This window comes from Panicum virgatum, chromosome 5K (genome assembly GCF_016808335.1).
Source record: "Panicum virgatum strain AP13 chromosome 5K, P.virgatum_v5, whole genome shotgun sequence".
NCBI classification, from domain to species: domain Eukaryota; kingdom Viridiplantae; phylum Streptophyta; class Magnoliopsida; order Poales; family Poaceae; genus Panicum; species Panicum virgatum.
In genome coordinates this window covers 25,146,986-25,162,217 of record NC_053140.1, presented here as the reverse complement: position 1 = coordinate 25,162,217, position 15,232 = coordinate 25,146,986, and the positions used below count along the sequence as shown (strand labels likewise).

At 53.0% G+C, this 15,232-nt stretch overlaps 1 protein-coding gene across 1 annotated transcript; it reads right to left on the bottom strand.

The window, feature by feature from the left end:
* Positions 1-215: 215 nt before the first annotated feature.
* Positions 216-15,006, bottom strand: LOC120706991 (ATP-dependent Clp protease proteolytic subunit 3, chloroplastic-like). Its single transcript, XM_039991747.1, has 5 exons — positions 14,637-15,006; positions 13,537-13,651; positions 10,417-10,592; positions 817-912; positions 216-727 (listed from the first exon to the last, which is right to left on the bottom strand). The coding sequence occupies exons 1-5, from the start codon at positions 14,922-14,924 to the stop codon at positions 449-451; spliced, it is 954 nt and encodes a 317-aa protein (XP_039847681.1). The 5' UTR covers positions 14,925-15,006; the 3' UTR covers positions 216-448.
* Between the last annotated feature and the right edge of the window lie 226 nt (positions 15,007-15,232).

Below are 15,232 nucleotides of genomic sequence, written 5' to 3'. Positions count from 1 at the left end.
TGACAGTGTTCTATGTTTTGCCATTCACAGTTTCATTGTGGTGGCTAGAAGTGGTGAACGGGTTCCCTCAACGGCCGAGATTTGCCTCCAGTTACTCCATGTTCAACTCTGATCTGAATTTGAGGTCCCATCGGATGCTTTTGTCTAAATTTTGAGCATTACATCTCAAATTTGATCATCTTTTTTGAGTAACTCAAATTTGATTCATCTAATGGTGCATCGCAAGGAAAGAATAAGAAACAATGCGCCATACAAGACAATGCTTTGGATTAATCTCCACAAACATCATTTCTCTATCAACTACCAGGTTGGCCATAATATGTAATCAAACAATGATCTGGCATACAGGTAGCGCGGTAAGCTCAATTCTTTATCCATCATCCTATTATCGCCTTCCACCATAGCAAAGCCACCTTGCATTAAATTACTGTAAGGGAGAAGGCAGGCTTCAACTTGCCAAGGCCTTCTTGAGCTTACCATCATCTCCAGTTGCACTACCATTACCATTGTGAACAAGTTTCTCCTCCGAAGGTAGATCCTTCATGATCTTCCTAGTTGGCCCTGAAGCCTTCCACAAGTACCACACACGCGATTTTGGAGGCGGCACAGCTCCTGCCAAGGGAGCCACCAACCCTGGTTTTCCCTCGTCTATAATGCTGTCAACTATCCCATAATCCTTGGCTTCCCAAGGACTCATGAAATAGTCAAACTTTGTGTCCTCGTCAATCTACAAGAAATGGCAATCAATACACGTCTACAACAAAACTTTTTGTTGCTTTACGAAAAGCAGGCATCATGCAAGAAATTCTTAAGTACCTGCTCTTCAGGTTTTCCAGTAATTCTAGACAATATTTTATTGATCTTAATCTTCTCGTACATCATCTCTCTTATCTGTAGTCCCATCTCTGTGACCTACAAGAATATGCAAGGTAAACCCATAAATCAGTGTCACTGTTTTTTACATACTAGATGTCAATGTGCCTTGGCAGCATATTTATTTGACATGGATCAGAAACAAAATCAAGTTAGCAGTATTGCAAAACAAAGGATAGGCCTAGAACATCATGCAGCCTACTTCTCACTTCTCATCTATCCATAATGGAAGATTCTGGTTATAGGTTCCAATATCAGTTCTCAAGGTCTTTTCCTCTGATTTTGACATATTTAGTTTAGTGTAAGATTCCAATTTCATTCCTTTAAAAGAAAAAGACTCCAATTTCAGAAGTAGAATAAATGTACTACAAATGAACTAGATATGAACTAAGGAGCTGTTTATCGCTACTGCACACATAAGCCTATTGCTAATATAATATAGTGTACCATGATTGATATGGCGTAACGATGACTGCTTTATAGATCAAAGGCTTAGAGACAACAAGGCCAAATTGAACCCAGTTCGCCCTCCGAAGAGGCTCTGCACCTTAGGGATTCAATCTTCTTGGCTGCCTACCAATCCTCATCTAGCCGGCTTATATTATGCCGGTCTCAAACAAACATACTAAATCTCCTAACAACCGAATCCAAACTTACTAAACTATATAACAAACTAATCTTCCTGGGCAGGCTGCTGCTGTGTGCGTCGCCTGCGCTGGTAGACACGGCCCACAAATGCGTCCACAACACTTCCTCCCTCGCTAGGAAACTGGAAATCTGGGTGTTGCTGCTTGAAATCCGTCACCATCTCCCAAGTTACGTTGGCAGCTGGACGCACCAACCACAATACCAAAATCTGCCACTGGCCCCGGTTAAGACGTGCCTTCAACACATGGGCAGGAACAGGAAGGACCCTGCCATTCTTCATTGGGGGCAACTGCACAACCTCTGTCGGCAGGTCGCCGACAAACTTCTTAAGGAAGACAACATGGAAGACCGGATGAATGCTGGGGGGGGGGGGGGGGGGGGGGGCAGCTGCAGACGATATGCCACCGGGCCAATACGCGCCTCCACACGAAATGGCCCGTAGAAGCGAGGCGTCAACTTGCTTGCAGCCTTGTCCTTGAGGGTGGCCGCCATCCGCTGATGAAGACGAAGCCAAACGCAGTCACCCACGACAAACTGCACGTCGCGGTGGTGGCCATCATAATGGCTGCGCATCAGCTCTTGCGCATGCAGCAGGTACTCTTTAACGTCGGCCAGGAACACATCACGGTCACCTAGCTGGCGGTCAATGGCGGCGACCTTTGCACTGTCCGGCTGATAGGGAATCAAAGGCGGTGGGTCACAACCATAGACCACCCGAAACGGCATCGTCTTCAGCGCCGTCTGGAATGATGTGTTGTAGCAAAATTCCACTCAAGAAAGCCAGCGCAACCAGCTTTTGGGCCAATCCCCGGAAAGACAGAGAAAATAGACTCCCAAGACTCGGTTTGTCACCTCCTATTCCCCGTGAGTTTGGGGGTGAAATGCCGTACTCATGCGCAGGGAAACGCCGGCGAGCTTGAAAAGTTCCCCCCCAGAACGCGCTGGTGAAGATGGGATCGCGATCACTGACGATGGAGCAGAGAATCCCGTGGAGGCGAACGATGTTGTCCAAGAACGCCATTGCCACTGAGATGGCGGTGTAGGGGTGGCCGAGGGCGATGAAGTGGGCGTGCTTGAAGAAACGGTCGACGACAGTGAGCACCACCGACTTGCCGCCGACCCGTGGAAACCCCTCAACAAAGTCCAGAGCAATGTCTACCCAAACTACGCTTGGGACCTCCAGCGGGTGCAGCAGACCGGCAGGATGGAGATGCTCTGTCTTGTTTCGCTAGCAGACCGCACACCCCTTGATGTACTCGCACACAAGGCGGGCCGCTCTGGGATTGAAGGAGGCCCGGAGGCGTTGCAGGGTCTTCTGGACGCCTTCATGGCCCGCGCCGTGCGTCGCGGTGAGGAGCTTGGGCCAAATGCGGACGCCGTCGTGACGAAGATGCACCGGTCATGGAGGACGAACCCGTCCACAATGGACCAGGCGACAGATGCCTCTCCTTGCGCGATCTTCTCCTTGGCGGTGATGATGTCCGCTAGGTGCTTTGCTTCATAGCGGAACTCGTCGAAGCAGTTGAAGGCCAGGGAGGAGATTGCGTGCGCAGCAACAATCTCCTCATCACGGCGCGACAAGGCGTCGACCACCGTGTTTGTCTTCACCGGGCTGAACTCCACACCGAAATCATAGCCAAACAATTTGCTTACCCATGTGTGCTGTGGTATGGTGCAGAGGTGCTGATGGAGGAACTTGAGGGAGTAGTGGTCTGTGCGCACCACGAACGGGCAGGCCCACAAATACGGCCGCCAGTGCCGCACCACCTTGACGAGGCTGATGAGTTTGCGCTCATACGCCGCGAGTTTGGCGTGCTGTGGTGCCACTGGTCGACTATAGAACGTGATTGGTTCACCGTACTGATGAAGCACGACGCCAAAGCTCGAGCCGGAAGCATCGCAGTTGACGATGAAGGGGACGTCGAAGTCCAGCAGCTGCAGGGCTGGACCGGTCGTGAGCGCCTGCTTGAGGGCAACGAACACCGCTTTCGCCTCACCGGGCCAGCAGAACGCCTCGCGTTTAAGTAGCTGGGTCAATGGTCGCGCCACCACGGCGTAGTCACGGATAAATTTCCGGTAATAACCTGTGAGACCGAGGAATCCCCGTAGCACACGCACAGTTTATGGCGTTGGCCATGCTTGCACAACATCAAGTTTAGCTGGGTCCATGGTGACGTTGCCGTCGGAGATGATGTGACCCAAATAAGCCACCGAGTGTTCGCCGAACGAGCACTTGCCCTTGCGGGCGAGTCGGTGCGCGCGGAGTACCTGGAAGACGGCACGTACGTGCTGAAGGTGAGTCGCCCACGACGGACTGTAGATGAGGATGTCATGGAAGAAGACGAGGACGAAACGGCGAAGAAACGACTGCAGGACACCGTTCATCAAGGCCACTGGTCGACTATAGAACGTGATTGGTTCACCGTACTGATGAAGCACGACGCCAAAGCTCGAGCCGGAAGCATCGCAGTTGACGATGAAGGGGGCGTCGAAGTCCAGCAGCTGCAGGGCTGGACCGGTCGTGAGCGCCTGCTTGAGGGCAACGAACACCGCTTTCGCCTCACCGGGCCAGCAGAACGCCTCGCGTTTAAGTAGCTGGGTCAATGGTCGCGCCACCACGGCGTAGTCACGGATAAATTTCCGGTAATAACCTGTGAGACCGAGGAATCCCCGTAGCACACGCACAGTTTATGGCGTTGGCCATGCTTGCACAACATCAAGTTTAGCTGGGTCCATGGTGACGTTGCCGTCGGAGATGATGTGACCCAAATAAGCCACCGAGTGTTCGCCGAACGAGCACTTGCCCTTGAGGGCGAGTCGGTGCGCGCGGAGTACCTGGAAGACGGCACGTACGTGCTGAAGGTGAGTCGCCCACGACGGACTGTAGATGAGGATGTCGTGGAAGAAGACGAGGACGAAACGGCGAAGAAACAACTGCAGGACACCGTTCATCAAGGCCTGGAACGTCGATGGCGCATTTGTGGGACCGAACACTATGACGACGAACTCGAAGTGGCCATGGTGGGTGCGGAAGGCCGTCTTGGCGATGTCCTCAGGGTGCATGGGCACCTGGTGGTACCCACTGCGCAAGTCGAGTTTGGTGAAGAAGCGCGCACTTTTCAATTTGTCAAGGAGCTCATCGACCACGGGGATCGGGAATTTGTCCTTAATGGTCTCGGCGTTGAGGACGCAATAGTCGACGCAGAAGCGCCAGCTGCCATCCTTCTTCCGCACAAGCAGCACTGCCGATGAGAAGGGCGACGTGCTGGGGCGAATAAGCCCCTGCTGCAGCATCTCCGCGCACTGCTTCTCGATTTCGTCCTTCAGCAATTGGGGGTAGCGGTAGGGGCGAACCACAACCGGTGGGGTGTCAGGCAGTAGATGTATGCGGTGGTCGCTGGCGCATGGTGGCGGTAGCCCTGTGGCTGCTCGAAGATGTCGGCGAACTCCGCGAGGAGCAGCTGAAGCAGATCGCTCGTGGAGCAGGCCAGGATGTGGGCTGGCGGCATAGTGGGCAAGCCCGACCACCGGACACGGTGATCGCCTCACCATAATGACATGGTACGCCGCCCAAAGTCCCACATGATAGGCCCCAACGTGCTCAGCCATTGGTAGCCGAGGACCATTTCATAGCGGCGTAGCCCTCCACGGGGGATGACGAAGCAGTCGATGGTGAACGCCTCATCCCTAATGATGACGTGGACGGTGGGGCAGAAGCCAGTGCATGCGACGCGTTCTCCATTGACAACACCGACCGTCAGTCCCGGGCGTGGGGTCGGTGCGAGGCCGAGGCGCAGTGTCTTCGACGATGAAGCAGTGGGTGGATCCCGAATCCACCAGTGCGCGGACCGACTTGTCGGCAATCACGGCCCTCAGCTGCATTGTCAGGCTTGTGATGACACCGGAGAGCGCATGGAGAGAAATCTCCACCTTCTCATCCTCCTCGTTCGCCGTGTTGTCATGCCGCGCATAGGGCATTCCTTGATGTGTGCTCGGGAGAACTTGACGAGACAGTTGAACCAGAGGTTGTCCTCGCGCCGCTACGAGCGGTTGAAGCGCGCTCCTGATGGTGAGCGTGCCTGCTGGCCTGGTGGCGGTGCTGTAGCCGATGCCGGAGTAGGGACGGAGGCTGCTGATGAGGACGATGCGTACGTCAATGATGGTGCTAGGGCGCGAGTTGGGGCCGGCAGGGACGGCGCACGCAGCCTGCCACGGTGGCGTCGTCCGTGATCAGGCGGCGCTCGAAGGACCGCGCGAGACTCATGGCGTCTTCGAGGGACACCGAGGATTGCAGCTCGACATCGACTTGCAGGGGGGGCAAAACCCGCGGTGAAGATGGAGACATGCTGGAGCTCCGTCACGCCATCGCAGCGGGCCAAGAACATCAGTAATCGATCCTAATATTCGGCCACCGTTCTGGTGCGGCGCACCAAGATGAGCTCGCCAAGGGGATTGCTGCGCGTCGGCAGCCCGAAGCGGAGATTCACGAGTTCGACGAACCGTGGCCACGTTGGGACGCCTTGATTGCGTTCCAGGCGGAAGTACCATTGCTATGCTGCGCCATCCATATAAAAGGACGCCAACCATACCTTTTCTGAAGGGATAAGTCTCTGTACCTTATCCTTGTGGGGCTGCAGCATCTTTCACAGCTGCAGCACGTAGTGTGTGTTTGATGCCCCTAGAGGACAGCATCTTGGACTGGTTTTGCTGCCCCTAGAGGACAGCATCTTGGACCAGCTTTCAGTTAGCAGTTAGGATAGCATCTTAGATTAGTCCTTGGCATATGCCTTAGCTGCCCTGCAACTGTGTATAAATGTGTAACCTCCTCTCCCGTGGAGAGCATGATTGTGTGTTTGTGAATGAGAAAAAACCCCAGAAAATTGCCCCATTCTCCATTGTCATCCTCTCAGCTCAATAAGAGTAAAAATTGAGTTTCTAACAACTGGTATCCGAGCCGTACTTTCCTGTAGGTTGGATATCTCTTGCTCCTCCCCTTCCCAAGCGCTTGTAGCAGCCCAGCCACCACCACCACCAGCTAGCGCAGCAGCAGCTCCGGCTGCCTCTCCTTCCCCGTTCCCTTCCCCCTCTCCACGCAGCAGCCCCTTGGAGGCGCACCATGTCCGACGCACTGTCTCAGCGCTCGGTCGCCTCGAGCGCACGGCGCCAGCGAGACGCCGAGCTCACCGCGGCAGAGGAGCGCAGGCGAGCGACGGCTCAAGCCGCTACACCAGCGGCGAGGGCGGCCAGGCTGGCTGCAGCGGAGCTGGCAGCGTCCAGGGCGGAGATGGAAGCAGAGGAGGCGGAAGATGCAGCGCGTGCGGCAGAGGTTGATGTTGAGACCTTGCGCGGCAGCCTCAGCGGCTCCATCACCGGTGACACCACCGCCGACGGGGACCTTGAGGAGCTGGAGAGGGAGAGGGCGCGGGAGCGGACTGCGCGGTGGGCAGCAGCCCACCCCGGCGGCGGCGGCCCGGTGACACCACGCTCTCCAGCCGCGACTCCGGCTGCAACGAGTTCCTCGCCTGCACCACCACAGCCGCGACGCCACGCACTCCAGTACCGACAGGCACTCCTCCGGGCACGTCTACTCCGACACCTGCTCGTGCTGAGCACAGCCCGGTGTTGTTCGCTACTCCGCTCTCTCACGACGAGGAGCGCGTCGACGCGTATCACGATGGCGAGCCGTTGCGGTACCGTACGATGGAGGACCTCCTCGGCGATCAGCCGGTGCTGGGACTGGTGCCTCATGACCTGGAGGCGCAGTTGCACCTCGCGTGCGACGACGGCGAGCCTCGGTCTTTCGCAGAGGCCGAGGGATGCGGCATGGCGTGCCGCGATGCAGTCGGAGATGGACGCGGTTGAGAAGAACCGCACTTGGGAACTTGCTGATCTCCCTCGTGGTCACCCCACGATCACACTTAAGTGGGTGTTCAAGCTGAAGAGGGATGAAGCCGGCACCGTCGTCAAGCACAAGGCTCGCCTGGTGGCACGAGGTTTCGTGCAGCAGGAGGGAGTCGACTTCGACGATGCCTTCGCTCCCGTGGCACGGATGGAGTCCGTGCGACTCCTCCTTGCGCTGGCTGCCCAGGAGGGCTGGCGCGTCCATCACATGGACGTCAAGTCGGCGTTTCTTAACGGCGACTTGAAGGAGGAGGTCTACGTGCACCAGCCGCCGGGATTCGCGATTCCCGGCAAGGAGGGCAAGGTGCTACGCCTGCGCAAGGCCCTCTATGGCTTGCGGCAGGCACCACGGGCGTAGAATGCCAAGTTGGATTCCATGCTCAAGGGGATGGGCTTCGAACAAAGCCCGCACGAGGTGGCCATCTACCGGCGGGGCAATGGAGCAAATGCCCTGCTGGTGGGTGTCTACGTCGACGACTTGGTGATCACCGGCACCAAGGATGCGGAGGTGGCGGCGTTCAAGGAAGAGATGAAGGCCACCTTCCAGATGAACGACCTGGGGCCTCTCTCCTTCTACCTGGGGATCGAGGTGCACCAGGACGACTCCGGGATCACGCTTCGACAGACTGCCTATGCCAAGCGCGTCGTTGAGCTAGCTGGGCTCACCGATTGCAACACAGCTCTCCGATGGAGGAGAGGCTGAAGCTGAGCCGTGACAGCACGGCGGAGGAGGTGGACGCTACCCAGTACCGGCGCCTTGTGGGGAGCCTTCGCTACCTCGCCCACACACGGCCGGACTTGGCGTTCTCCATCGGCTACGTTAGTCGGTTCATGCAGCGACCGACGACGGAGCACCAGCTGGCTGTGAAGAGGATCATCCGCTACGTTGCGGGGACTCTCAACCACGGTCTCCACTACCCGAGGTGCCCTGGGGCGGCACATTTCGTCGGGTACAGCGACAGCGACCATGCCGGCGACATCGACACCAGCAAGAGCACGAGCCGGATCCTCTTCTTCCTCGGCAAGTGCCTCGTTAGCTGGCAGTCGGTCAAGCAGCAGGTGGTGGCTCTGTCCAGCTGCAAGGCTGAGTACATAGCGGCCTCCACCGCTTCGACTTAGGCGCTCTGGCTCGTTCGACTGTTTGGTGATCTTCTCGGCAGAGACACTGAAGCAGTGGAGCTCAGGGTGGACAGCAAGTCCGCTCTGGCCCTGGCGAAGAACCCCGTTTTCCATGAACGGAGCAAGCACATCCGGGTGAGGTACCACTTCATCCGAGGCTGCTTGGAGGACGGGAGCATCAAGGCGAGCTACATCAACACCAAGGACCAGCTTGCGGACCTGCTCACCAAGCCCCTTGGGAGGATCAAGTTCCTTGAGCTTTGCTCCAGGACCGGGATGGTCCAACCCTCCCACAAGACTGACGCACAAGACTTAGGGAGAGAATGAAGGGATAAGTCTCTGTACCTTGTTCTTGTGGGGCTGCAGCATCTTTCACAGCTGCAGCATGTAGTGTGTGTGTTTGCTGCCCCTAGAGGACAGCATCTTGGGCCAGCTTTCAGTTAGCAGTTAGGATAGCATCTTAGACTAGTCCTTGGCATATGCCTTAGCTGCCCTGCAGCTGTGTATAAATGTGTAACCTCTCCCGTGGAGAGCATGGCTGTGTGTTTGTGAATGAGAAAAAACCCCAGAAAATTGCCCCATTCTCCACTGTCATCCTCTCAGCTCAATGAGAGTAAAAATTGAGCTTCTAACATTTTCATCGTAGGCGGTACGGGCGGCCCGAAAGAACTGCTCGCAGCGGTGCGTCCAGGCGACCGGGTAGGTGGAGCCGTCAAACTTGGGGAAGCACAGCTTGTGCGACGCCGTCGGAGATGCCGCTGTGGGGCCTCCGATGTTCGTGTCCCGTGGCCCGGACCCGGACGACTCAGCGATGTCGTGCTGTGCCGATTGGACATTCACGACAACATGGAGTCGAGCTTGATCTACTTTCAGCAATGAAACCTTGCCCTCGACCGCCATGACCTTGGAGAGGACGTCGGTGATCAACTGCTTGAGCTCAGCATTGGTGGGTTCGGCCATGGCGACAGGTCGTGAGGCGCAGACAAGGGTGGGGATCTTGGGTGGGATTTGTGGTGTGTGCAGGGAAGGGAAAAAAAATTGGCTCTGAATACCAAATGATATGGCGTACCAATGACTGCTTTATAGATCAAAGGCTTAGAGATAACAAGGCCAAATTGAACCCAGTTCGCCCTCCGAAGAGGCTCTGAACCTTAGGGATTCATTCTTCTTGGCTGCCTACCAATCCTCATCTAGCTGGCTTATATTATGCCGGTCTCAAACAAACCTACCAAATCTCCAAACAACCGAATCCAGACTTACTAAACTATCTAACAAACTAATCTTCCTGGGCCGGCTGCTGCTGTGTGCGTCGCCTGCGCTGGTAGACACGGATCACAAATGCGTCCAAAACAATGATATTGTTATTTGTGCCACTGGTTCAGGTAATTGTGATACATGGTTACACCAAATCCCCCATTTTCGTATAAAAAAATCTAATAAGATGAACATGCCTTTTCATGCAGAAAAAAAAAAGCCAACACTCTCAGGGTGCAACTGGGGAGCCAAACACGTCAAAGAAGAGGTTTGCTGAGTGAGCCTGGATTCAACACAATCTTCTTAAGACAAAAATCAGGGGACACCTCTCCCCTGGTCATGTTTTTTTTAAGAAAAAGGGGGCAAAAAAGAAATAGAATCTTAGCCGCAGCAACAACAAAGACATTTAGTCCAAAGCAAGATGGTTAGGCTACAGATGAAACACAGCAAGAACCACAAAGTAAGAGCATAAAAAAGAGGCAGTAGTAAAAGAATATTAAGAAAAAAGATGCTCCAACTTTGAGCTCATTGTTATTTTCTGACTCAACTAAATAGAAACAGGTAGCACAGCACATCTTACAAGAAACAAATAGCACAAAACAACAAACAATTGTTACTTACTTTCCCACCAGCACCACCTGATGGCTGATGGATCATAATCCTCGCATTTGGCATGCAATACCTCTTACCCTTTGTCCCAGCAGCAAGTAAAAATGCACCCATAGAAGCCGCCAATCCAAAGCAAACAGTTGAGACGTCAGCCTTACAAAATTTCATAGCATCATATACTCCCATACCTGTAAATTGATGTGTCATATATTATAATTGTGTTCGGAAAGTGCACTTTATATGAAATTAAGAGAAAGAAATAATCTGTACAGTTGGACAAGGAATTACTACTTTTACTTAGTTTAGTATTATACAAAACTTGAATAGACAAATCCCCAAATTCTTTACTTCCATCCATGTTTGGGTAATACGTCAGGGTCTTAACTTGACAAGAGAGTCTTAACTTGACAAGAGTCTTAACTAAAGGGGAAAAGAGGAAAAGAAAACAAACCTTACTGGCAAGGTTAGGCCAACCCGAAACAATCTGGGTCACAAAGAACTTAAAAGATTTAGGGTAGACCAAAAGGAGTCAACGAAAGACTTCGAAATACTGGTTTTCTTAAACGACTGTATATATTGCTAATAGATGAAGTTTTGTGCTTCGATCTTTGAGGGCATGCTCTTAAAATTTGTTTTGAGGTTTTTTTTTTAAAAGGTGTTTGAGTAGTCATGGCTATTTGAAGGTGAGGAGTGAGGGCTTTTGACAAACCCCATCCTCATAAGTGACATTAGCCTTGACACCACTTGTGATGTGGGGCCCGCACATAGCCGTTGGTCCCGCCCTAGGGGCGCCATGGCCACGCACGACGCCGCTTCTGCCGCGCCTTCGGCGCTGATGTTTGCTGCGCAAGCAGCAAGTTTGTTAGCAGGTCAAATCTGGGCCTTAATTTTAGCATCTCCTTCCTAGTTTGTTGGAGGCAGGATTATATATCCTCTGTAATTGACAGTGATCGGTTTCAAGCAAGATCAATTACCCAATCCCTAATCCTCCTTTGCTAAACCAATCGAGCGCTGAGGGGTAAAACCCTGCCCCAACCACGGATCGCGGCTATGAACTATGCAGCCGGGGTGCTCCTAACCAGTCCCTCGACGCCCTTGACAACCTAGTATCACAATCCAGGCCTTCCTCACCTCGCCGCCAGTGTCGACCCACCTTACCTCTGCCCCACCCACCCAGCACCGTGACGCCGCCATGGGAGACAAGGATGCCATCCTCCAGGCTACCCTGAACAAGCTGGCCGCCTCCCTCAAATCGCTGCAGGCTTCCATGAAGGCCAATTCTCAGGCGATTTAGCGCCTGCATGAGGCGCTGCAGCAGCCATCTTCTTCCTTAGGCAACAGGTTCGCCCGAGCATCACCAGGACCGGCCACCACGATTCCAGAAACTCGACTTCCCCCACTACTATGGCAAGTCCGATCCTCTGATTTTCATCAATCACTATGAATCGTACTTCCATCAACAATGGATCATGGAGGAGGAGAAGGTCTAGATTGCCTCATACAACCTGGAGAAGGGGGCTCAGATGTGGTACAGGACGAGGGTACTCCGTCCTAGCGCCGCTTCAAGGAGCTGCTCCACCTCCGCTACGGTTCACCTTGGTAGCAATATAAGCCTATTGCTTGTATCTTACTTTATGCAATTTACCTTTCTTGCTTTAAGTTTGCCTTGGCTTCCAAGTTGATGCCTTTGCAGATAAGCTTTTGCTTTAGCAATTTAGTTGGTGAGGAGAGGTGTTATATAGAGCTGTGCTCGGTCGCAACTCTTGTAACCAGAATTCAGTATTGCAATTCAATCAAGCGGCCTCGGTCAAGCTGACCTCTGGCCTTTACCCATGTTTGTGTGTTCCACAGGCCAACAATTGGTATCAAGAGCCTAGGGTTCTAGTGCTTTTCCACCCGCCGCCGCCGCCGCCGCCATGTCCACCTCCACCTCCAGAGCACGCCGGCTCGCCGACGCCAACAAGGCCGCTGCCAGCTGCCGCGGGTGGCGAGGACGCAACCGCCGCCACGCAGGCGCGGAAGGCGCGTCTCGAGGCCGCTGAGGCAGCCGCTGTTCAAGTGGCGCAGCGGCGCAGGCAACCCAGGATGCAACGGCCGTGGCCAAGGTCGCAGTGGTCAGTGGAGATCAAGGATGAGGAGGCGGAATCGGAGGAGCCGAAGGGATCGCGCAACCCGAAGAACCGCTACCGCCGCGGGTCACCATCTCCGCCACGGCGTCGCAAGCGGCGTTGGCGTTTGCCTGCCGTGCAGATCTACCGCGAGATCGAGAGCGGGTGGCCGATGCTCACGTGGTCAAACAACTACGAGTGGAGCCTCCTCATGAAGGTCAAGCTGCAAGCGCTCTTCCTCTGGGATGCCATCACCCTCAATGACGTCGACTGCGAGCAGGATCACTGGGCCACCATCGCCAACAAGCCCACCGCCAAGCTTGCCTGGGAGGCAATCGAGGCCAAACGCGTTGGGAGTGAGTGCGTCCGCCGCGCTGCACTCCAGCGTCACTGGGGAGAGTGGGAAGGTCTCACCTTTCACCCCGATGAGCAAGTCGAGGACTTTGCTGTGCGCCTCACCAATCTGATGGAGCAGATGGTGCGCAATGGCGACACGGATCTCGACGAGGGGCGCGTCATGGAGAAGTTTCTCCGGTGCATGCCCAAGAGGTATGAGCAGTTGGTCTTCTCGATTGAGACCCTCCTTGACCTCCAGGACCTCTCCATCGACGATGTTGCCGGGCGGTTCAAGGTGGTTGAGGATCGAGATCGCGCGTCAGAGCCAGAGCAGGGCAAGTTGTTGTACTCCAAGCAGCAGCTCACCGGCAGCTGGGAGACCACGCCGCATCGTCCAAGGATGCGGCCAGGAAAGGCGTCGTCGTCCCCAAGGAGGCAAGAAGAACAAGCCCAAAGGGAATCGTGATGGCGGATAGATGTTTTCCAATTGGAGAAGGGGTCAGGGGGGATGTACATAACCCTTCATCTCACTGATAATCCAGTCACTTAACCCAATGAACCAAGCCTGATAAGAATGTAATGCCAGTTTATTGCAGTGCATCAAAATTAATCTGGAAAGTTCATCTGTTCAGACAAAGAGCACCAGCATATGCTCTTGCAATGGCTAAGTGAAAAAAAAAACCCAAACCTGCTGTTATGGAACCTCCAGGTGAGTTGATAAACAATGTAATGTCTTTAGTTTGGTCCTCTGCATCCAATAGTAAGAGCTGGCTGATAATAAGATCAGCACTTGTATCATCCACCTACATATCACAAGCCGTTTCAACAGATCCATATATTTAGATAGATCGAAATATATTTTGATCAGACTGATGGAATAAAGAAAGCTCCCTAGATTCAATTTGCTAACAAATGCAAGCATAGATAATACAAAATGTAAATCAATTCAGATAAAAAGGTGTACAAAGTCATTCGTGCTAACAATCAAAATCATGAAGCATACACTTCAGTCAGCAATCCCAAATAAATAACATTATTGCAGATGTATATGTTGAAAGACCAGTGTTCGGAAGAAGTAAGCTGTAACCGAGAAAGTAGCTCATATCATTTGATTTCAGGTTTTCACAATAACCATGAGTTCATGACATACATGATGGTCATACCAAGCAGTGGTGAAACCACATCTATGCCTGGGTATTCATAGGAATACCCAACTTTTTCTACAACAAACCAAGTATACATCAAACATATGGACATGCTTCTTATGTATGAGCTATCGAAATATTCTAATACAATCAATTGACCACATTTTAACCATTTATATGTACATGACAGGCTTGTGATTAGTTGTCTTTTTTTATAGCTTTTACCTATAAACTATTTTATATAGCTTTCGACTACTCTTTTTTGTTTGAGATGGGAATACCCAACTCTGAAATGCTAGCTCCGCCACTGATACCAAGTATATACATATGTAACTTAACCATGAATTCTATATTTCTATGTACGTGTGTCATTGAAGCACGGAACCTAAACATGTCATGTGTTAATACAAATGAAGCTTCCGTTTGCTTGAACAAATTCCTTTTGTGTTGCATACAAACATATTAGGATGGCTATTTTTAGTACAGTTACCATAATGTGAACCATAAATTCGAATTCAAATGTTTTGGGGTTTTCGAGCGTGGCATCTATCTACAGAGTGACTAACCTAACGAAAATTGCAAGAATAGTATGAATATAGAGACCGCGAATATTTGGGAAGGAAACGAATCAAAGAAGCTAAACCGGGGAGCCGAGGAAGACGATGCGCTGGCGAAGGAGCATGTTGGTGGTGTCGAGCTCCTCGAGGCGCGCCTTTCTGGCCGCCGGCCTGGCTGCTGCAAGCCCGGACGCGTCCCACCCAACGGAGTGCGTCCCTCGGGCCGCTTCTGCCACAGATGCACGGACGGCCACTGCCCTTGGCGCCATCCTCCGGCCAGTGGAGGAGCTGGGAGTGAGGAATACGGACGGCGGAGAGGAGGAAGTGCAGGGAGGCGGTGGGAGCGCCGCCATGGTTGCTACCACGGCTTCCATTTCTTGGCCCGCGGCGGCGGATTTTCTGCCGCTGCTAGTGTTAACACTGGGGCTAGAAGTTGGGACTGGGAGGTGGGAGCGGAATGGAGGGGTTTCACTTCTAGTCGGAAGGCAGATTGGGGCTAGAAGTTGGGCCCCACCTTTCAGACTCTCAAAGATATGGATGGCAAACAAATACCCCTCCACAGAATACTATGCACCCAAACATCTCTAGTGCTGTTTTTTTTTACGGGTTAAATTTATTTGATTAAACACAAGTCACGGACATGAGGCCAATAATGCATTGTACATATAACAATACCTGCCTA